Genomic DNA, 23,193 nt, shown 5'->3' on the forward strand with positions numbered 1-23,193 from the left:
GGGAAAGGGATGGAACGTGGGTGGCTTCAGAGTAGAACACAGGATCAGTAAAAGAATGAAAGAGAGGAAGACCAAGAGAGAGGGGACCGGTTCCTACCAATTGCTTCATGCACTTCCAGGAAACTTGATGTAGATAAAAATCAAAGGCTAGATCATGAATGGCTCTATAGCTCAGGTTGGTGAATTTTAACTTTACTTATGAACAGTGGCAAACCTTTGAAGGTATGCATCTCTTACGTTCCATAAATGATACAAATCCCAAAAATATAAACAAAGGTTCCTCATTCTCATGGGGGCAGAAGTCTAGAGGGAGATGATGGTGAGCTGCTAGGAACTCAAAAATAGCTATAAGAATCTAAATTTTGCCAGGTGCCTGTGGCTCACACCTATAATCCTAGCCACTCAGGAGGCTGAGATCTGAGATCATGAGACTATTATCTCCAATTAACCACCAGAAAAACTGGAAGTAGTGCTGTGGCTCAAGTGGTAGAGCACTAGCCTTGAGCTGAAGAGTTGAGGGACAGCTCCCAGGCCCAGAATTCAAGCCCTACAACCAACAAAAACAAAACAAAACAAAACAACCTAGGTTTCTTTCTAGCTTTCTGTGTCCCCATTTTTAGTATTTAGTCTTTATTCTCTTTATTTATTTATTTATTTTTTAAATTTATTTTATTTTATTTTATTTGAGAACATACTGTACAGAGGGGTTACAATTACATGGGCAGGATAATGCATACATATCTTACCAAGCATTGCAGCCTCCTCCTTTGTTTACCCTTCACCTCCCTTCCCAGCCTCCCCCCTCCTCCCCACCCAATCCTTCCCCCCCTCCCCCCCCACACCGACATTGCAAAGCTCGTTTTTGACATGACATTTTGTACTTCTCATTGTTGCAACAGGTCCACCTGAATCCTTAAATGACTTGTTTGTCCCCATCTCCTCCACAAGTTATACTGACATCAAATATAGTGAAAGCGGGGGTTACACTGTGGGGGAGGGACATACAAAGCAACAAAGAAATAATCTTATAAATGCGTTAGAAACACATGCATGAAAGAAAAAAAACATTAAAATACATATTTAAGGGATCGTTTTCCTAACATCACATTATCTGACCTTTTCCGCTTGACTCATACATATACTAGATATTGCATATAAGGGAAACCATGGGACCTATGTTTCTTTGGGCCTGGCTTACTTCACTTAATATAATTTTTTCCAAGCCTTTCCATTTCCTAACAAATGGGGCAATGTCATTCTTTCTGATGGAGGCATAGAATTCCATTGTGTATATATACCACATTTTCTTGATCCATTCATCTACTGAGGGGCATCTGGGTTGGTTCCATATCTTAGCTATGGTAAATAATGCTGCAATAAACATTGTTGTGCTGGTAGCTTTAGTGTGGTCTTGACATTACAGGATGGAATAGGAGAAACCCTAGGTCTCCTTGGCTCAGGCCGAAATTTTCTGAATAGAGACCCGGAAACACAACAAATCAAAGAAAGGTTGGACAAATGGGATTGCATAAAGTTGCAGAGCTTCTGCAGGGCAAATGACATAGCTAGCAAGATCAATAGAAAGCCCACGGATTGGGAGAAGATCTTTACTAGCCATACAACGGACAAGGGTCTCATATCTAAAATATACTTGGAACTCAAAAAATTAAACCCCCCAACAACAAATCTTCAAAGAAACAACTGCCCAATAAATAAGTGGGTGAAAGACTTAAAGAGAAACTTCTCTGAAGAAGAAAGAAGGATGGCCAATAGACACATGAAAAAATGTTCAACATCCCTAGCCATAAAAGAAATTCAAATCAAAACAACATTGAGATATCGCCTCACTCCAGTTAGAACGGCAAAAATCAAGAACTCTAACAACAACAGATGCTGGAGGGGATGTGGACAGAAAGGAACCTTACTTCATTGTTGGTGGGAATGTAAACTTGTTCAACCACTTTGGAAAGCAGTATGGAGGTTCCTCAAAAGACTACACATAGAACTCCCCTATTACCCAGCAATCTTTATTCTCTCTAATATAAGGTATTTGAGAAGGGGATGGATGGGGGAAAAAGTTAGTTAGCAGAAGAGATATAGAGGGGCCAGTGGCCACCTTTCCTTCTCCCTGTAGGGTTTGTTGATGAGCATTAAAGACAGTGTGCTTAAAGAAGCCGATTAGAACATAAATACAAATCAAAGGAAAAGCTGTTGAATAAACTGTGGTACTTCCATATTGAATATTTTATAGCGATTACTTAGGTTGAAGAAATCTGTATTAAAGTAGAAAGCAGCAGGATGCATTGTTAGGAGAGAGATACATAAGCAGATTTTATGATGTGATATAAATACAGATGTGTGCATGTGTTTGCAGATGTTTGTATGAACACAGAGCATGGAAAGATGTGTTTCAAACTGCCAACAGTGGTTTCTGAACACATTTCATTATGGCCAACCACTGGGGGTGAAGAAGTGAGCAGTGACATTCAGCAATTAACTCCAAGACCAGATATAAAGCGGTAGACAAACAAGAAAGAGAGTAGACAAGGCAGAAGGCTATTACTTTAATGATGGAGCAAAAAAATATTACCAAAACGATTATTACTGTGTATCAGTGAAATGCTTAGAGGTGCGTAGAAGCAAGTCAGTGAAGATTTAGAACACATGTTAGCACTAGCAATTTCTGGATGGCAGATGATTTTTATGTCTTGTTGCTTCTCTGTATTAGGCAATTTCAAAACAACAAGCATACCTTATTTCCATAAGAAACACAGTGGTATTTCTAAAAATAGAAGATTGTACATAAAAACTGATAGCATTAAGCTGTCTATTACCCAAATCCCTGAGGCAGGGAAAAAAACTCCACAATTGTATGAAATGTTTACAAAATGAATCTCTTTGAGAACAAGAGTTGCAATATGACATTTTAATTCCTTTCCTGTAGCAAAGACTGAAGGAAGAGAAGGAAGCCAAGCGGGCTCACCTGGATGGGAGGCATGACTACCTGCTGGCCATTGTAGCTTCCTGTGTGGACCTGGACAAAGCGGAAGTGGAAGATGCCATTCTTGAGGGGAATCAGGTGTGCTGCACTGGACTTCTTACTGACTTGATTGTGGAGGACACAAGCAGTCTATGGATGCCATCTTTCAGTGGGATGTTGGGTGGTGCCTTAGAGGAAAAATGCTTGCTTTGAAGTGAACAAAGCTCATAACAGAGAGGGGCAGAATAGATGTGGGGGCTTTCCACATCTCTGCGTTGAATAATGGTTCTTGCCATTATTGTCTGAGTCCCATGATTCTAATAGCAATCCTGTGTCTCGACAGCTGATGAAGTTGAGTTTTTATATCTGTTTGGAACCTGTGGTTGAGGAGAAAAAGCTCCTCTCAAGCTACTAACTACTACTGAGTAAATATGTATGTATGTATGTATGTATGTACGTACGTATGTATGTATGTATGTATTTATGTATTCATTCACTGATCCTATTTATCAGTCCACTAGACACTTAACCTCATGACAGGTGACTACTAAAGGGATTGTAGGTATCCATAGGTAGCCATATGTGTTCTCAGAGTTGCTGCCTTTGAATAGCAATCATGTCGATATGGTTTTTAACTGGGTTTCTGACTTGAGGTTAACTGAAAGTCATTTGTGTTTAAATCTAGGAAATTAGCAAAAATGAAGAAACAGTTCTTTTTTCCCCCCCAGTTTGCATATGTCGAAAATATTTTTATGGCTAATTAAATTGCTTCTTTGAATTAACTTTTCACTATAGGGAGACATTTATTTCTTCAGGGATTTTACATTGGGAAAATGGCTCCCTTTTTTGTGGGGTGCATGGGATTTTGTACTCCTGTTTGAAGAAGGCCCATGACAATAGTGGTCCTTTTTTCAAAAGGCCATCCATGTTGATTTAAATGCAGATTTTAATTCAAACAAAGTGATTATTTTGCCTTTGCCTTTTTCCAGATTGAAAGAATAGACCAACTTTTTGCTGTTGGGGGCCTCCGGCACCTCATGTTTTACTATCAAGATGTGGAGGTAGCAGAAACAGGTATTGGAATATGAGGAGGGGTTTGGAGGTGTGGCTCAGTTGGTAGAGCGCTAGTCAGTGAGTGAAAGCAGCAGGTACTGAGTCTTGGACCTAAGGAAAAAAAGAAATTAACTATAATGAGACATATCCCAGGAATGTCAGACTAATTGGTGAGTGACATGAAGAGGTAGAAGAGGTAAAACCACTGGGCAACTAGCCGGGCTTCTTACATCTTGAGGGGCACTGTGTGTGGTGGGCATGGCTGAGCGAAGAGGCTGTTTTCACCTAGGAGAGAGGGGGAGAGTGAGGTAGCACCTCTGTGTTCCTACTTGATGTCATTTGCCTTCTGTCTGGCTGTGCTGGCACTGGGGGAATAATAATTTTACTTTCAGACTTTCTTCTCTCCTACATTAGTTCATTCTACGTGATTCTGTTCTAAAACTTCTAGTAGGCATCTGTTTTACTGTTTAACACAGAAATGCTTGCCATAAGCAAAAACCATTTTTTTCCCCAGTGAACTCTCATTTTGTTTATTTTCTGCTGATTCTGATTTAAATATGTGGTATGAAATGACAGATTTAGTTGTTTTTCACTTAGGAAAATTTGCAAATCTTTTTTGTGGATTCAAATGGCATGTTCTGTTATATTTTAAGTAACTTTATATATGTATACATATATGTGCATATATATATATATATATATATTTGAGACAGGATCTTGCTACATAACTAAGGATGGTGAGTAATTTATCATTTCCTGTACTGTCCACCCCCTTTCCACCTCCTGGGATTACAGGCATTACTACTATGCCTGGCTCTTATCTGGGATTATAAGCATTACTACTATGCCTGGTTGGTTAATATAATTTTTATGGCCAAACAGGGGCATACTAAATATACATTTATTCAAATATTATACATATCCTTTTATGACCCTGTTAAAAAAGATGGAAAATAGTTACTGACCTCGGCATATAATACAAATGCACATTTTTAACAGCTAAAGAAATGATGCATACGCATCCTAAGTCATCTCCAGTTATCAGTGTCACATTTTGTGCCCAGAAAGTTCATTGCATTTTGGCTGAAAAATGAAGACATATGTTTTGATTTTTCCCTCAGATTGCAGAACATGAACTCACAGGGAACATGATTTTCTGTGAACCCAGTTAAGTCTTCTGTCCTGTGCAAATTTCACATGCAATAAGAAGGTTTCACAGGACATAAACACAAAAGCTAGAACATGCTCAGAGAGAGAAGAGAGGGGAGGGGAGAGCGAGGGATAGAGATGGAGAGAGGGAGAGGGAGGAGAGAGAGAGAGCGAGAGAGCGAGCAGGGCGCACATGGAGAAGTGAGGAGGGCAGGGCAGCATGGAGAAGTGAGAGGCCTTGCTGGTTGTAAGAGGTGGCTTTTGACCTTGGCTTTGCCAAGGTCTGTGCAGCCTAGGATAGCACACTTCCTCATGGTGGTTGTGAGTTTTACTTATTTTATTATTTTTATTTGAAAATGCTAAAAACAGAGAGATTATAGTTACATAAGTCAGGCAAGAGTACATCTCCTTTTGGACAACGTCAGGGACAATGTGAAGGGAAGAGGTGACATTGTCTAAAAGAGTGTGGGTTTTAATAATATAGACAGGGTACCTAGCAGAGATCCTGGAATACAGCGTCTGTTTTCTCACTGTCCCCTGGAACAACAAGTTTAAAATGAACCTATAATCTGTGTGTGATCTGGAATCAGGCAGATTGTTTTTGAGGTCCCTTAGGGATCAGGCTAGAGATTATGCAAGTGGCGGATGTGTCTGGAAAAACTTGGGCAAGCTGGTAATGATGACATTTTAACAAGGCAGCTTCATTCCGAGAGGGGACTGGTGGATAGAAAAACAACATTTACGATCTCGACATTCTTTTGCATTTGCAGGCCAGCTTGGACCTGCGGCAGGGGTTGGTCTTGTTTCTGGAAAGATGAGGAAACCTAAGGTGTTCGTGACTGAGGGGAAAGATGCTGCTCTTACTGGGATGTGTGTGTTCTTCATCAGGTCTGACCCTTCCAAAGCCATCACAGCCGAGAACATCCACCGGGTAGGGGATCACCCCAGTTTACATAAACTGCACATAAAGAATCCTTCCTCATGGACACTATGGTGTTTGGTATGGGAGTACAAAACTACTTTCAAAGCACTGGAAAAAAGTAGGATTTTTGTTGTTGTTGTTGTTGGTTGCAGGGCTTGAACTCAGGGCTCTGTCCCTGAGCTCTTTTGCTCAAAAACTTGTAGTTTTTGAGGTATTAATTGGAGGTAGGACTCTCATGGAGACTTCTCTGTCTGGATGGCTTTGAACTGTGATCCTCAGATCTTAGCCTCCCGAGTAGCTAGGATTATAGGCATAAGCCACCAGTGACTGGTGAAAAAAAAAGTAGTGTTAGTTGGGTGTTGGTGGTTCATTCCTGTAATCCTAGCTACTCAGGATCGTGGTTCAAAGCCAGCCTGGGCACGAAAGTCTGTGAGACTCCTATCTCCAATAAACTGCTCAGGAAACCTGAAGTGGTGCTGTGGCTCCAGTGCTGGAGCGCTAGCCCTGAGCTGAAGAGCTGAGGGACAGCGTCCAGGCCCAGAGTTCAAGCCTCATGACCGACAAAAAAAAAAAAAGTAATTTTTAAAGCATTTAAAACAAACCATTAATAAGATATATCCTTTAAATCTTTTGATAAAGAGGGTCCTAAATATCACATGATTTAGTATATTATCAAATTGAGCTAAAATTATTTCTATGGGAACAGTGACAGTTTGCCTTTTGAAAAATATTTCCTATATATCATTTTCCCGAATGACAAGTTTCATGCACTTACAATAAGATTTCAAATAGTGGACCTCTAACTTTATTTTGTATACAAAATGCACAGTTCAAGCATCCCCCTGTCCCCTAATGGGTGCATTCTTAAAGCAAATACACTAGACAGCACCTTCGGTGATATGTTTTCTGTTTTATTTATTTCATCCTTTTATTTTGATGATTATAGTTTAGGATGGTATAAAGCTTATTTTCTCAACCAGTGTATGACAATAATTTCTTGGGTAAGTTCACTGGATATTTGATTTAATAACAACATTTGGAAATGACTATATGGCTAAGTTGTCACTGAGGGTAGTTTTTACTCAAAACATTCTCCCAATTGTCTCCCAGGAGGTGAGCTTCAATGTGTTAGATACAGCAGATGGTGGCCTGCTAAACACTGTGAGACGCTTGCTCTCTGATGTCTTCATTCCTGCACTCAGGGCCTCAAGCCATGGCTGGGGTGAGCTAGAGAGTCTTCAAGATGCATCAAGCATTCGACAGGACTTCCTGAGCTCTCTGGAAGGTTTTGTGGGCATCCTGTCAGGTGCACAGGAGAGTTTGAAAGAGAAGGTAAGAAAGGATGAGTAATTCCTGTAAAATGACCAGATTGTCAATGAGATAATATCTGAGCGGGTGATATTTCTTATACATGGTCTTCATTCCACCATGCTGGAAAATCTTCAACAATGTTGTAGGCAATGTTCTTGGCTCCCAGGATGTGGTGGTTTACAATGATTAATGATTTCAGGGGCTCCATAGAAATGTTGGCAGTGCTGTTGGATTTTATGCATCAGAAGTTTGGCAGCGAAGACAGGAGTATGAAATACTGTGACACTGATGAGTGAGTTTGGATTCAGAGTGGCATGTGTGTGAACATGTGTGTGTGGGGGGTGGGTGGGTGTGTACATGAGATAGGTAGTGGGTAGAAAATAGAGTGGAGTGCTCGAAGAAGGAAAAAAGAACTGCTATGTCTGGAGAGGACAGGTTGGCTCCAGAGGTGCAGCCAATGCCTTTAAGAATAAGCATGTTGAATGTGAGAATTATCTTCTGGACGGTGTGGGCTTACTGAGCACATCGATGCTTATGTGTGTGTCTGGAAGTGGTGAGGGAGAGAGGAGATGAGCCAACACCTGGAAGGTGAAAGGTCAGGTTAGGCACAGGTAAGGGAGGGGAGGAATGGGGGGAGGGTTCTATGGTAACCATGGCAACATAGCTGTTCCCTTCCTTTTTAGACAATGCTGATCCAATTAGAGTATCGAGAGGAGATAGTCTACTTACCAAAGCATGAATAATAGGGGTAGGACAACTACAGCTAATGGTGCACTGTTTTTATAGTTAACTGTACCATGAAAGACAAAATGGCAGGTTGGACTAGATGGAACTGTTGACATTCCATCCCCCAAAGTAGTGGTAAGGCTTGCAAATGTTTCCACTTCATATAGTAGTAGGAGTATTCAAAAAGCTGGATGGTCTCCTCTTCTGTACCCCGTAGGAAGAGTCATTCTCTCTGGGCCAGAGGTGTCTGTGGGCTTCAGATCAGCTCCTGATGGCATGGTGTCCTATGGGAGTGCTGGAAAACCCTTCTAGCTGGAAGGCTGGGGGTAGGCCAGCACCTACATGGGAGTGGGTCCTGCACAAGAATGCAACACTGAGCAAGGGGGTTAGTTCCGGTGTCTAAGGTCCATCAGTGTGCACAGGACAGATGTACAGCCTGGCACTGAAGGTATGCAGAAGCAGCACATCCAGTCAGGAGTGGGCTTGGGAGTCAGGAGCTGGGACCATAAGAAGTCAGGCCAGTCAGAGCTAAATACAAAGGCTTATGAAAGAAATGGGAAGAAATAAGGAAGACTTCCAATTAGGCATTCCTGTGACAGACCCTGAGGGTGAGACCACTGTGGCTACCTTCCCATTTTCTACTCTGATTTTCCAGAAGTAGGACCTGAGCTTCATGAAGTGACTCCATGGAGTTTGACACTGATAAATCACTGTAGTCTTTCCTGCTGATTTTGAATGTGTTGAGATTCACATCCAAGCTGGACTGGGCCCTGAGCTGCATTCAGAGTCACATGAGTTGTCAGGATCACTTTTTCCCATAGAAAGATTGTTGAAATCAAAGAGAGGTCCGTCTTGTGATTTGGTGTATTATATACAGGGGTCTTGTTCTCTCACAGGTCTAAGAAAGAATAAGTTACAGATTGAGAACTATGTGCTTCCACCATGCTGTCCATTCCATTTGCTTTGGTTTTTATAGCTTGTTGAATAATTTCCAAGTTCTTACTTTCCTTCCTCTTTCTCTCCCTTTCTCTCTCTCTCTATTTCTTTTCTTCTTTCTCTCTCTCTCATTCTAATTTTAGATCCCAAATTTGACTTGAGAATTAGTCTTTTGTAGTACTATATATTGGGCCTTGTGCTTCAAATAATCTTTGCAGAGGGAGAAGATAGCATAGAGCAGAGGATATCTGTGGACCTAAGCATTCATCAGAAATTGTGTGTGCTTTTAATAACAAAAAGCATCATATTAATATTATTCAGTCTTCACTTTAGGTGAACCTTCAAAAGTGTGATATATTTGAACTGAAAGCCCTGAAGGGACCTATGGACTACTTGGCTCTAGCGAGCAACCCGGAGACTTTGGAAAAAGTAGAGGGCTGTATGAAAGTGTGGATCAAGGAGACAGAGCAGGTAATTTCCGGAAACTGATTTCAGATATCACATTATGGAACTAGTCAGAGGAGGCCATCTATTATGATGATCCCACTGACGACAATCTGACTGAGTGTACTTAAAAAGAAGAGAGGTTCAATATGGCTTTTGCCTGTGGTGAAGAAGGGTGAGAGGTTGGGAGGGACGAGGGCTGCCCTGATCAAGATGCACTGTATTCATATATACCTTGTTGAGTGACAACTCCTTTGTACAACTACTTAAAGATGAAGATACAATTAAAAAATAAATTAAAAAAGTAAGAAGTCTGAGATTCCTGAGATGAAATCAGATGGATTTACGTACTTGAAAAACTGGAAGACTACACTTTGCACAACTTTTTGGAGAAATTCCCAATCAAAACAGGAAGAGTTTTCTAATTCATTGTGTTGTCCAAATGAGAACTTGATCTTTAAATCTTTTGGAAAGTCTTTTTTAAAAAAATTAATTAATTAATTTTTTAAATTGTGAGAATACTGTACAGAGGGGTTACAATTACATGGGCAAGATAATGAGTACATTTCTTATCAAGCATTGTTGCCTCCTCTTTGTTTCCCCTTCCCATCCCTTCCCATACTCCCCCTCTCCCTCCAACCGGTCCTCCCCCCCCACCAAAGTTGTAAAGTTCGTTTTTCGACATAACGACTGTACATCTCATTGTTGCAATGGGTCCACCTGTATCCTTAGTTAAATGATTTGTTTTTTCCCTTCCCTTCCACAAATTATACCAATATAAAATACAGTGAAAGCAGGGGTTATACTGTGGGGGAGGGACATATAAAGCAACATAGAAATCATCTTATAAGTATGTTAGAAACAAAGAAAAAAAAACAAAAAACATTTGAATACTTATCTTGGGGTTCATTTTCCTAACACCTGGAAAAATCTTAAAGGAAGCTGATGTAAGGTTTTAGGTAAGAATAGACCACGCAGAGAGGAATAAAAAGATTGACAGGAAAGTTTATTGGGGTACGCTCCCGGGCAAACTCCCTGGTTGGGATCAGAGAGGTTAGGCTGAGTTTGGTTGTAGCAGAGCTTTTATAGGCGGGGTAAAAGCAGAACTTGTAGTGGGTGGGGACTTGTAGCACATAGCTTGTTTTGCCCGTTTAATCGGTTTCAGGCCAGTGCACTTGAAGAATGGTTGACTCAGATGTTGTTTTTGATAGGACGTGGTCCTTCTGGCAGCAGCCTGTTTTCCCCCGTGACCTGATATTTTTCCCTGTTGCCTACTTCCTCCAGTGGTCTGACACTGACCATTATAGAAAGAAGAAGCATCATTAAAATTAACCTGTTCAGTTATGGGATTTTCCAAAGGTGTATTGCTCTAAAGCGATAGAGCAAAATGAAAGGTGATGAAGGTTCCTGAATCCAGGCCTTCTAGAGTCTCTGTCAAATGCATTTAATAAGCAGGGTTTAGTTAGTACAAGTGAATTCATCTTTTATTGAAGTTGTACAAAAATGGGTGCATGTAGACATGGAAAGAAGTCATCGTTTGAAGCGTGCAACTAACCCAATTTAAAAAAAAGTATTGTGATTTTGGTAGCGTGATTTATTTCTATGGGCTTTCACTCATGTCTAACTTTCATTCCTCCCTCATGCAATTCTTCATGTTCTTCTCGTGCATTGGTAGGTCCTTGCAGAAAACAACCAGCTGCGGAAGGAAGCTGATGATGTTGGACCCCGGGCAGAGTTAGAGCACTGGAAAAAAAGGCTTTCCAAATTCCACTATCTTTTGGATCAGCTGAAAGGCCCAGATGTGAAGGCTGTGCTGGCTGTGCTGGCTGCGGCCAAGTCAAAACTTCTCAAGGTTCTCGGCCATTTTGTGCCTTATAACAGGAGAGGGAGACTTCTACGTCCATAATTGCATGGAGTAATTAGGGAGAGTATTATTATATCAGTGTGAAAGGTCTTTCCAGATTGGGTAATGTTGCCCTTATGTAAATTTGAATACTATGGAAATAATCTGTAGATATTTGGGGGCTTGTACATATGTGTTTGTGTATTATAGAGGCCATTATGTAAAATTAAGCTACAATGATAATAAAATGACACCCACATGCACACACACATATAATGAATTCAGACCAGTGAAGTGTAATAAAGATGAAAACTTACCTGTTAAATTTTTTTGGTCCTGCTGTATTAGTTTTTATGGTAAAACAATTATTGCAAAACTTAACAACTGAAAACAGCAAATCTGTTTCCTTGTGTGTGTGTGTGTGTGGGCAAGCGAGTGATTCTCAACCTTTGGGTTCAGTTTTGTGCAGCTTGCACAAAACAAATGTAAAGTCTGACGTAAAGGACTTGCAGTGGCCCTTAGTTGGTCTTATGTTGGAGATTTTCTGTGAGGGGCAACATTAAGACTGCTTTCTTGTATTGTGCTTAGACTTGGAGAGAGACGGATATTCGAATCACTGATGCAGCCAACGAGGCAAAAGACAATGTCAAGTATTTGTACACACTTGAAAAATGTTGTGATCCCTTGTACAACAGTGATCCTGTGAGTTTGTTTCTCCTCCTTTAGTCTACCAACAACCCTTTCCACACCAACTAACTTAAATGCTGAGCTTTGGTTCCTAGATATTACCGTTGTGGGAAAAGTTTTAGAAAAATTTCATTTCAAGACCTTACATTCATGTATATTATGTCTGTCTCATCTATCTATCTATCTATCTATCTATCTATCTATCTGTCTGTCTGTCTGTCTGTCTGTCTGTCTGTCTGTCTGTCTGTCTGTCTGTCTGTCTGTCTATCTCTCTCTCTCTATTATCTATCAACTATTGAAGCTTTAAAATGTCTTATATTAAAATTTTATTGCATATTAATTATATTTTTGTATTAAATGTTCCAGTTGACATTCTGGATTACACTTTATAATACTGGCTGGCATTTAAAAATTATCTTCTAATTCATAAAAAAGTGTCTGTTATTCTTTATCACAAAACCAATGGTTAACATAACCTCCTTGTCATTATCAGCAAGTTCATGCTTCTTGTATGGAAATAGAACTTGATTATATATATGTACATACACACACACACACACATACGCAAACATATACACACATAAAATAATAAAAGTAAACTTTTTGTTAAATATATTCATATCAGGTATTAAGTACCTAGAATTAAGCTTCACTTAGGCTAAGAAGATGGAGTGATAAGGTTTTATAATTAGAATTTTGCTAAACTGGTACTTTTTTCCTGAAAACTTTTGTGATGCCTTCCAGATATCCATGATTGATGCTATTCCTATACTTATAAATGCTATTAAAATGATCTACAGTATCTCTCACTACTATAACACCTCTGAGAAGATCACATCTCTGTTTGTAAAGGTAAGCATGGAGTGGAGACTTGATGGATGGCCACATATTTGTCTGTCAACAGTCAATTAAAAATGACCGTATCTTATGGGCTGGGAAGGTGGCTCATTGGTAGAGCACTTGCCTTGCATGCCTGAGGCCCTGGGTTTGATTCCTCAGCACCACATAAGCAAAAAGAAAAAAGCCAGAAGGGGCGCTGTGGTTCAAGTGGTAGAGCGCTAGCCTTGAGCTGAAGAGCTGAGGGATAGCGCCCAGGCCCAGAGGTTCAGGCCCCATGACCGGACCCCCCTACCCCCAAAAATTACCATATCTTGGCCTAATCCAATGTCTATGTATGTGGGTATATATATATCATATATATCAGTATATATGACATATAATTACATATATTACATGTCATATATACTCATATATGTAATATATATTTATATATACATATATAATACACACACATACACATATATATGGTGGTCATACTGGGTTTGAACTCATGGTCTCACACTTGTTAAACAAGCCCTCTATCATGTAAGCTACCGTACTAGCTTGCATCTTATAAATTAAGAAGAACTTAGTCCATCAGTAGAGATAGATTAAATTTATGTGAGAAGTGAATTCTGGCACAGAAAGCATTATTTCCCAAAGTAATTACTATAATAAATATTTTGTTATTTGTATCATAAAAGCAAAATAAGATTCTTTTGGAGATTTCTTGCCCTGTGTGATTTAGCATATCATTTTTTTCTTCTAGTGGACAAAATTTAATTAAGGAAAACTATATTTAATTGGCTCTCTCCTGTTTCGTATTTTATATGCCACTGTTCCACATTTATTTGATGCCACAGTTGTTTACTTGGTGGTATGAGGAGAGTCCTAAAAGCCACTTACAATGTTTCAGTAATCTGTAAAGTGAGTAGAATGGTTCTGCCCAAACCATAATGATGCTTAAACCTTATGTCCGAATGCGGAAGTGTCTATGATGAGGCCTTTAGAACAGCCTCTAAGAAATCAATGACTTCCCTTCATATTCAGGGCACACATGTTCATTTTTTTAAGTTAATTTTTTTTGTAAGGGTGATGTCAGGGGTTACAGTTGCATAATAAGGTAATGAATATATTTCTTGGGCAGACAGTCTCAATGCTATTTTAAAATAGAAGAAGTTGTGACTTACCCATGCTTTACATTCTCAGTGTGAGGCAGGAAGAGAGACTCTATTCCCTGGGAATAGAGACTCAGGCCTGGGAGCCCCCCAGAAGTCCTCCTTCTGCTTTAGCACAGGGAGCGGGGCAGCATTCTTTCTCTGCATCTTTGTGCTGGAAAGCTGTATGCTAGTGTCATAGGGGTCAGCCTTTGGCTAAGAGAGCCCAAAGTCTATCTACATTGTTCATCTAGATTGTGTGCATATTGTTTGCAAAGACTTCATTTTTAGAAAAAAAAAATATGATCAGACTCCCCTTCTCCCCAGTCATTTGAATCAGAAGTTTCGTTCCAGTGGAGGATCCTGTTCAACCATGCTCTCGCTCGTAATCCTGAACACCCACCCCGTGTCACCCCACGCACCCCGTGAGGACATTGAGTCTGCATTTGTTTTATGAAAAGAGCAATCAAGAAGCTCTAAGTAGGATTTTTGTTTTGTTTTTTCAAGTTTGGAGGGTTGAATAGAGTCTCGGTGTTTTCAAGTGTTAGCTTTATTCACCCTTTTGGGATCCTCTTGTGACATTTCACTGCACGCTGTGGCTCCATGCTGTATCAGGTGGCCTGCACTTTGCATGGCGCTCGTCAACTGTGTGCAGGTGTTAGAGCAGGTCAGCTGAGCGGATCAGGCAAACTCTCACTAGGGAAGTGAATTCTCTGGTTGGCTAAAACTTCATTCTGCATAAACAAGGTGGTTCCACGGTTGGTTTTCTGGAGTGCTTCCAATCCTGATTTCAAAGGATTTACACAGTATTAAAGGGTCAGTGCTAGATCACAATTGAGAGGGGAAAATAAACCCAAAGCTCAATCTCTGAGTAGTAGAGTTGATGACTCAACTTTGATTTATAAGCCCCAGCTGTTATATGTACCTAACATTATTTTATTGGAAAATTTCAGGTGACAAATCAGATGATATCTGCATGCAAAGCCTATATCACCAACAGCGGAACCGCCTCTATCTGGAACCAGCCGCAGGATGTCGTGATGGAAAAAATATTATCTGCCATTAAACTTAAGCAGGTAATAGTTAGATTAGTAACATATTGAGATGTTTGTTATTTTTGAGGTCCTCTTATTGAGCAATTATATCATTGGTTGCTAAAAAAGAAGAATAAGTCATTACTGTGAAGAAAATGGAATGGTAAAAACTTTCTCAGAAATGTATTTCACTTATTCTACTTTTGTTGGGACCCTCCTGTACCACACCAAGTTCTGGAGACACAAAGATGATTAAGGGAAGATGGGTTTCTTCGAGCATCTTAGAGACCAATGGGGAGATAGACCCAGAGTGATGACCTTACAGCCTGTTTTGAGTAGCACCATTAGTAATGCAGTGTCTAAAAGCTCAGAAGATGAGAAAAGATGACATTTCAGATGGATAGATAAACATGAAGGTACAAAACTGAAGAGTTAGTTATCTTCATCCTAACTTTGTAGTTGTCTGCACTTTAGGAAATGCAGTGATTTTAGTAGCTTTAAGTTCCTTTCTGTTCTTGGTTGTGGGAATTGAACCTAGGGTGGTAAATATGCTAAGTCCTCTCTACCCAGCCATACCCCAACATGGTATGTTTCCTTTCTCATTCTTGACTTTTAATTTGTAGGAATATCAACACTGCTTTCACCAGACAAAACAGAAGCTTAAACAAAATCCAAGTGAAAAGCAATTTGAATTTAGTGAGATGTATATTTTTGGAAAATTTGAAACTTTTCACCGACGTCTATCCAAGATAATGGACATCTTTAAAACCTTCAAGACATACTCTGTCCTTCAAGAGTCTAAAATCGAAGGGCTGGATGGCTTGATAATTAAATTCCAGGTATTATGTGCTACTCTTGTCCATAACTAAACCGTAATATTTTATGTAAACTGGCATTTAGGATGATTCAGATCATCAGTCTACAATACAAAAGACAATCTCCTGGTCCTTTAGTAATAAGGAAATTATATTTGCATAATAGTCTTAATATGTTATTTTCAGATATGTGGTTATAACAATAACGTGCCAATAGTTTAAAATTAAATGCCACTAGGACAAGGCATTCTCATTATTAGCACAAGGACCCAACCTATGTAAATAGAGCTTATATTTCATTTATTCACACAAGAGCTGTTTAATGAAGAACATGTGTTGCACATTATTTGATGCCTACTTTTGTGTGACATTCAATTATCTGAGTGTTTAGTCATTTTGACACATTCTAAAAATATGAAGTAACAGATTTTATTGTAACTCTAAAAATTTCAATTATTTCAAGTATTTTTCTCCTTTGTCCTGTGAGGGCATCTGTGGAATGAATCTCAGCTTTAAAAGTGGATTCAATGAGCTAAAGCCATTTTGAAGACCTTTTATTTTCTGGTCCTGGGGCTTGAACTCAGGGCCTGGGTAAAGTCCATGAGCTTTTATGTGCTTAAGGTTGGCAATATATCACGTCGAGCCACAGCACCACTTCTGGCCTTTTTGGAGTAGTTTATTGGAGCTAAGAATCTCAGGGACTTTCCTGCTCAGGGTGGCTTCCAGCTGTGATCTTCAGATCCCAGCCTGCTTTGTAGTTAAAATTACAAGCATGAGCGCTGGTGCCTGGCTCATTTTGAAGATTTTGAAAGGATAAGTTTATAAACTGTGTTGGAGTTCTTAATATGAGTATTGTCAACTTATTCTTGTTTAGGGACAGTAATATGAATAGTTAAAAGATTCTTTTTCTTCTTGAATTTGAAAAATTTCTTACAATTTTCCACCACACATTACCTTTTTTTTTTTTTTAACTGTAACAGTTTAGGCCAATGTAAGGGATCTTTAATTCCTTGATTATATCAGGTTTTATGAAAGAGTTGTATTTACATAAAGTTTGTAGGTGTCATTTACAAGGTGAAGAATCTGCTTCGAAAGTGTTTTTAGACAAAGACAGAATGGATTTTTTTTTTCATTTTAGAATCATGAATTATTTTCTATTTTTCATGAAAAAAAGACTTGGAGCACATTTCAAAACACATTTTTGAGTGAAAAGTTGAATTGTACATCTAAACGCAGATAAAAAGACTCTTCCAAACTGTTAAAAAATACTGGAAAGCTGCCTTAAAAATTTAAAGTAAAATAATGATTAAAATGGATATGCCAAATGGAGATAAGATGTAGCTGGTTTCTAAAAGCATGATGTGAAGATTTCTGTGTCAATGCTAGTGTAAGAAAGTCAAAATGACACCAGGGGATCGAATCTTACATTGTTAGCTGCACCGCTCCCTCCTTCTTCTTCCCTTTCCTCCTCCTCCTCCTTCCTTTCCCCACCTCCTCCCTCTCTCCTCTCTCCTCCTCCTTCCTCTTCCCCATCCGAACTTTCGGTCCACTCCTCACTCCAGTCTGGGAAGTTCTGCCTCTAGATTACCATGTTGGTTTCCGCCCCCTATTTGGCCTATAGAAGACTCCATTCAGAAAAGTTACACAGTTGTGCAGTTTTGTCAATTGAAAAAATTGAACTGATGTTCCAGTAGAAGTGACTTTAGAAAGGAGATAGTGGATGGAGGCTCAGTCTTCTTTTTACAAATTCTGTGCATGTATCAACCGGGCAGATGCCTGAGTGTGCGAAAGGCCTAGTACCCGGCTAGGAACCAACATAGAGCATTTCAGTACATTATTGAGAGCAAACCAAACGTATGAGAGTAGTGTCTTCAAGGAGATGAATTGCCTAATTTTTGCCTCTCTCCTCAGTGTATATTTGTCAGGACAACAGGAAGCAACTAATTCTAGAGAGTTTTGAAGTGGTAGATTATGCTTTGACATTTCATTAAAACATTTGAGGCTTAGAAGGGAGTATCTCATTTGTAGATATTATGATGTAATTATTCTCTTCCTGTGTTGGTTGGTGTTTTTTTAAAGCCTTATTTATTTTCTGAGATGATTTAAACTCTTCGGCAAAAAGTATCTTAATCAGTTCTACTCAAGGATTCTTTTTAAATGATTTCAGATGCGAAAAACTTTTGAGGGAAAAAACCTCTCCTATACACAGATGTGGCCCTTATTATACATATATCTACTTTCAAAAATGCAAAGTATTTCCAAATGATTTGGATCTAGTATGTGATATTATACTGCCAAGAACATAATTAGGCAGAACAAAGTAAGAACTGAAAAAATAAGACTATTTATTTATCTTTTTGTTGTTGTTGTTGGTCATGCGGCTTGAACGCTGGGCTTGTGTACTGTTCCTCAGCTCTTCAGCTCAAGGCCAGCACTCTACCACTTGAGCCACAGTGCCACTTCCAGTTTTCTGGTGGTTTATTGGAGATAAGCATTTCATGGACTTTCCTGCCCCTACTGGCTTTGAACTTCAATCCTCAGATCTCAGCCTATTGAGTAGCTAGGATTACAGGTGTGAGCCACTGGCATCTGGTTTTTTTATCATTTTTATTTGAATTTTTATTTTATTTTTTTCTTTTTTGGTCAGTCGTGCGGCTTGAACTCTGGGCCTAGACACTGTCCCTGAGCTCTTCAGCTCAAGGCTAGCACTCTACCACTTGAGCCACAGCACCACTTGCAGCTTTTTCTGTTAACGTGGTGCTGAGGAATCAAACCCAGGGCCTCATGCATGCTAGGCAAGCACTCTACCACTGAGCCACCTTCCCAGCAAATTTTTATCTTTAAGTAGTTGTACAAATGAGTTTCCATTCCACAAAATAGCATATGAATACAATACATCTTGATCAATGTCACCTATTTCATTTTAAGCTATTTGGGGGGGAGATGATGATATATTTTCTGTGTTTAAAGGTCAAGAATATTGAGATAATACCTTATTTCTTTCACCTTTCAGGACATTGTTGCAACCATAAAGAGAAAGGAATATAATTTCTTAGACCAGCGGAAAATGGATTTTGATCAGGATTATGATGACTTTTGCAAGCAGATTAGTGACCTTCATGTAGGTTGTATAATGAAATTCTTGCGGACAATGGCATGTTTATTTTCTTTTCCTCTGTGTAATTCTTTCTACTAATGACATTGTTCAGAAGGGGAGTCATCTTTATTGCAGAGGTGATGGACCACAACTTGGATGCATTTTCTTTTTTCTTTTAAAATTATTTTTAGGTAGTTGTACAACGGAGTTGCCATTCAACAAAACAGTTTATGAATACAATACATCTTGAACAGCGTCACCCCTTTTCATATTCTCACCCACCCCTCCCCTCCCCATTCTGTTCCTCACTCTTCTTAATTTTATAGGATATACACTAGATTCTTTACTATATCTTCTGCCTCTTCTCCTAGCCGTTCATCTACTCCTTTCCTTGTGACCCCTCTCCACCCCTTTTGAGTACCTGCTTCCTGGTGTTTTATTTTGCTGAGCTTTGAGTTTTGCCTTTCAAAGGATTTACACTATTTGAGATCTTCCTTGAATCTACTGTATTTCAGATGCGCGCTGGAGGGCTATTTATTTATTTATCTTGTTGATCAGGGGCTTGAACTCTGGGCCTGGGCACCGTCCCTCAGCTCTTTTGCTAAAGGCTAGTATTCTCCCACTTTGAGCCACAGTGCCTCTTTTGGTGTTCTGGTAGTTAATTGGAGATAAGAATCTCATGGACTTCTCTGTCAGGACTGGCTTTGAACTGTGATCCTCAGATCTCAGCTTCCTGAGTAGCTAGGATTACAGGCCTGAGCCACCAGCACCTGGCTATTTATTCATTTATTTATTCATTTTTTTCATGAATTAAAGGGCCAGGGATACAGCTTGGGTAATAATAATAATCTGTAATTATAGATGTCTGTATGTGGTCTATGGTCTATTTTAGTTTTTTTTTTTTTTTTTTTGCTGGTCATGGGGCTTCAACTCTGGTCCTGGACACTGTTCCTCAGCTCTTCAGCTCAAGGCTAATGCTCTACCACTTGAGCTACAGCGCCACTTCCAGCTTTTTCTGCTTATGTGGTGCTGAGGAATCAAACCCAGGGCCTCATGCATGCAAAGCAAGTATTCTACCGTTGAGCCACCTTCCCAGCCCTTATTTTAGTTCTTAAGAGAGTTAAGTTTCCTCTTTTGTTGAAACAGTTTCTGTTGGTTACTTCAGAGTTATGATTACAATCAGAGGTTAGCCTGAGCAGACTACCAGGCAGTCTGACATGTGGATTCCAGAGACAGGGCTGCAGCTTGGAAACCTTAGGAACAGGGGGTATCAGGACATCTTTTGGTTCTGATGTTCCTTTGTTCCCAGCTCACTGTAGCCCAGCCATCCTGAGCACTGTGAGCGCTATCAGCTCCTGAGATCAGAGCACAGAATGAACCCCAGCTCCAGCTCCCTGGGGAAGGGTTTGGGCTGTCTGGTTCTAATGTGGTGCATAGTCTGGAACCGACCATCTGCAGGATCTTAAGGAAATGTTTGTTATTAAGATGGGGAACCAGAGAACTTGATTTTTAAGCATTAACTACATAAGATGGGAAGTCAAGTTGACAGATGTGTTACAAAATTAATATGCAGAAGTCTTTTCATCTCAGAGAGGTGCAAGTAGACATCGCTCAATTATGAGAGGAAAACAGGCATTCTGTTACTATTGTCTCTGAATTTTTAGTGTGTGTGAGCTAAATAAGTACACATCAAGTCAAACTGAGTTGTAAGTTATCTCTGGAGGAGTGAGTGCAAAGCAGAAGGAATTCTAACAAAGATAGATACTTCTATGTTCCAGGCACATCAGGGGGAGTTCTTATTACTCTTCTTTTACAGAGCAGTAACGAGGCTCAATGAAAAGTCACCTGCCCAAAGTCTCAGAGATGACAGGTGGTAGAGTTAGGGCCAAACACAGGCTGTGTGGCTTGAGAGTGCCAGTTCTGGACCACCACATCCTGCTCCACATCTCACTGATGGCAAGAGGCAGTGGGTTCTGATCTCAAGCTGTTGAACATGGACACACGGTTGTAGATCTGCACTCTGTTTTCTACAGTCCGTTTGTCAAATCTCTGCCAGCATTACCTTAGGGTCTTCAGCTCATGGGAGGCATTGGTGGCTTGCATGTGGAATGTTGTTAGATGGTGAGCTCCTTGAGGACAGGAATTGTATTTTCTTATTTCCTAATATGAAGGTGAAGATTTTATTGTTAAGTATATTTACTTATAGTGCTGTATTAGAATTCCTGGCTGTGGGTTATGGATACAGAAAGATGTGTGCCCTTGAAGTCACTTTGCCCTTGAAACTCATCTTCAGATAGAAAATGGTGACGTGACTGAAGTGGGAGCCGTTGTTATCTGTAGCTGCTCTCCCACTACTAGGGTAGAGACAAACAACTGGGGAAGAGAACTGTCACTCAAAAAGCTCACAGTCTTTACTATTTGGTCCTTCATAGAGACCCTGTTGTAGGGTAGATTCCCCTGTCCCCATTTATGGCTGGGCAGGTGGCAAGCCTCATGAAGTTTTCCAGACTCTTCAACAGTCATCCGGTCCCCTTTGCAAACCCAGAGCATCACTTCATGGAGGCCAGCCTTCTCCAAAATTTGCTGAGCGCATAAGGACCTCTCAGCGTTCTCCTGCTGTCAGATGCAGAGGTCCCAGGCCTGCATCCATGATTAGATCTGACGCTATGCATATGGAGCCTGCCACACTGGCACTTCTACCACTCCTTGGCTTTCAAGTGCCATTTATTTCCTGCTCCAGGCATTTCTTTTTCTGTTAAGCTCATTAATGTTTGATGTTGTAGTTTTCTCACCATTTGATATGTTCTTACAGAATGAAGAGCTCTTTCTTCTTATTATGGAGTAGAAAATTTCTAGTGTTTTCAGGCTTGTTGGTACAGACCTGTAATTCCTGCACTTGGAAAGATCATGAGTTCAAAGCCACATGGGTACAAACGCGTGTTTCCAAACAAACAAACAACAAAGCAACAAAAACAAATGAACAGTGAAAACTCAAACAAAAAAGAGAATTGGAAATGTTAACTTGTTGCTGACAACCCGGTTTTATTCTGTTTCAGAATGAGTTACAGAAGTTCATGGATGTTACATTTGAAAAGATTCAAAACACCAATCAAGCTCTAAGCATGTTGAAAAAATTTGAAAGGTAAAAAAATTGAAATATTTCCCCAAGTTCCATTTTTAATATGGACATAGTCTACCTTTCCTTATCATTGCTGTTATTAGAATTTTGTACTCAAATGGAAAGAAAAGTCTCATTCTTAAATTTTTTAAAAGACTAAGGAGGATTAATTCTACGGAGGATTAAGGATTTGCTTTATTTTTGCAAATGGAGAATACTCTTAGCTTTGAAGTACTTTGTGGCTGCCTGCACTAATATTGTCTAATGTTTAAATAAATTGAAAAAAATTCCCACATTCTAAGGACAGATTTTATTTTGATTCTTTTTTTTTTTTTTTTCCTATTGGTCATGGCCTTGAACACATGGCCTGGGTGCTATCACTTAGCTTTTTTGTTCAAGGCTAGCACTCTACCATTTTGGGCCACTGAGGTGGTTAATTGGAGTCAAGAGTCTCATCGACTTTCCTGCCCAGACTGGCTTTGAACCAGGATCCTCAGATCTCAACCTCCTGAGGTTCTACGATTATCGGTGTGAGGCACCAGTGACTGGCTTATTGTGATTCTTTCAATACACTGTACAGCGGTCACCTTTTTTTTTTCATTAACATATGTTTAAAAGTAAATGCTAATGAATTAGATTAGTGAATAGCATACCATTAACCCAGGCCTTTTTACTTTGCTGTGTTTAATCAGCTTGAATATTCCTAACCTTGGAATCGATGACAAATACCAACTGATCCTGGAAAATTATGGGGCTGACATTGATATGATTGCAAAACTGTATACAAAGCAGAAATGTGACCCTCCTCTGGCTCGAGACCAGCCTCCCATTGCTGGGAAAATCTTGTGGGCTCGCCAGCTCTTCCGTAGGATGGAGCGCCCCATGCAGCTGTTCCAGCAGCATCCATCCGTGCTGAGGACAGCCCAGGCCAAGCCCATCATCCGCATGTACAACAGGACAGCCAAGATCCTCCTGGAGTTTGAAGTCCTGTACCACAGGGCCTGGCTTCAACAGGTGAATGGATTTTTTTGAGGTGCCCTGGTCCAAATAATGGGAACCCATTTGACAGCAAAATTCCTGTGGAAAGCTGTATTTATGAGTA

The 23,193-nt window shown here is 39.9% G+C and overlaps 1 protein-coding gene across 1 annotated transcript in view; it reads left to right on the forward strand.

The window, feature by feature from the left end:
- The first annotated feature begins 6,036 nt into the window (after nucleotides 1–6,036).
- Dnah5 (dynein axonemal heavy chain 5) overlaps nucleotides 6,037–23,193 on the forward strand; it is a 193,492-nt gene continuing 176,335 nt past the window's right edge. The window contains exons 1-11 of the mRNA XM_042695192.1: nucleotides 6,037–6,113; nucleotides 7,215–7,436; nucleotides 9,411–9,548; nucleotides 11,197–11,373; nucleotides 11,953–12,066; nucleotides 12,796–12,903; nucleotides 14,981–15,103; nucleotides 15,685–15,900; nucleotides 18,890–18,997; nucleotides 22,030–22,115; nucleotides 22,784–23,105. Of these exons, the coding sequence (XP_042551126.1) occupies nucleotides 6,051–6,113; nucleotides 7,215–7,436; nucleotides 9,411–9,548; nucleotides 11,197–11,373; nucleotides 11,953–12,066; nucleotides 12,796–12,903; nucleotides 14,981–15,103; nucleotides 15,685–15,900; nucleotides 18,890–18,997; nucleotides 22,030–22,115; nucleotides 22,784–23,105 (1,677 nt within the window). The 5' untranslated portion in view covers nucleotides 6,037–6,050. The remainder of the gene's footprint in view (nucleotides 6,114–7,214; nucleotides 7,437–9,410; nucleotides 9,549–11,196; nucleotides 11,374–11,952; nucleotides 12,067–12,795; nucleotides 12,904–14,980; nucleotides 15,104–15,684; nucleotides 15,901–18,889; nucleotides 18,998–22,029; nucleotides 22,116–22,783; nucleotides 23,106–23,193) is intronic.

The sequence above is a fragment of the Dipodomys spectabilis genome, unplaced genomic scaffold (assembly GCF_019054845.1).
Source record: "Dipodomys spectabilis isolate Male_0828 unplaced genomic scaffold, ASM1905484v1 ptg000179l, whole genome shotgun sequence".
Lineage (NCBI taxonomy): Eukaryota > Metazoa > Chordata > Mammalia > Rodentia > Heteromyidae > Dipodomys > Dipodomys spectabilis.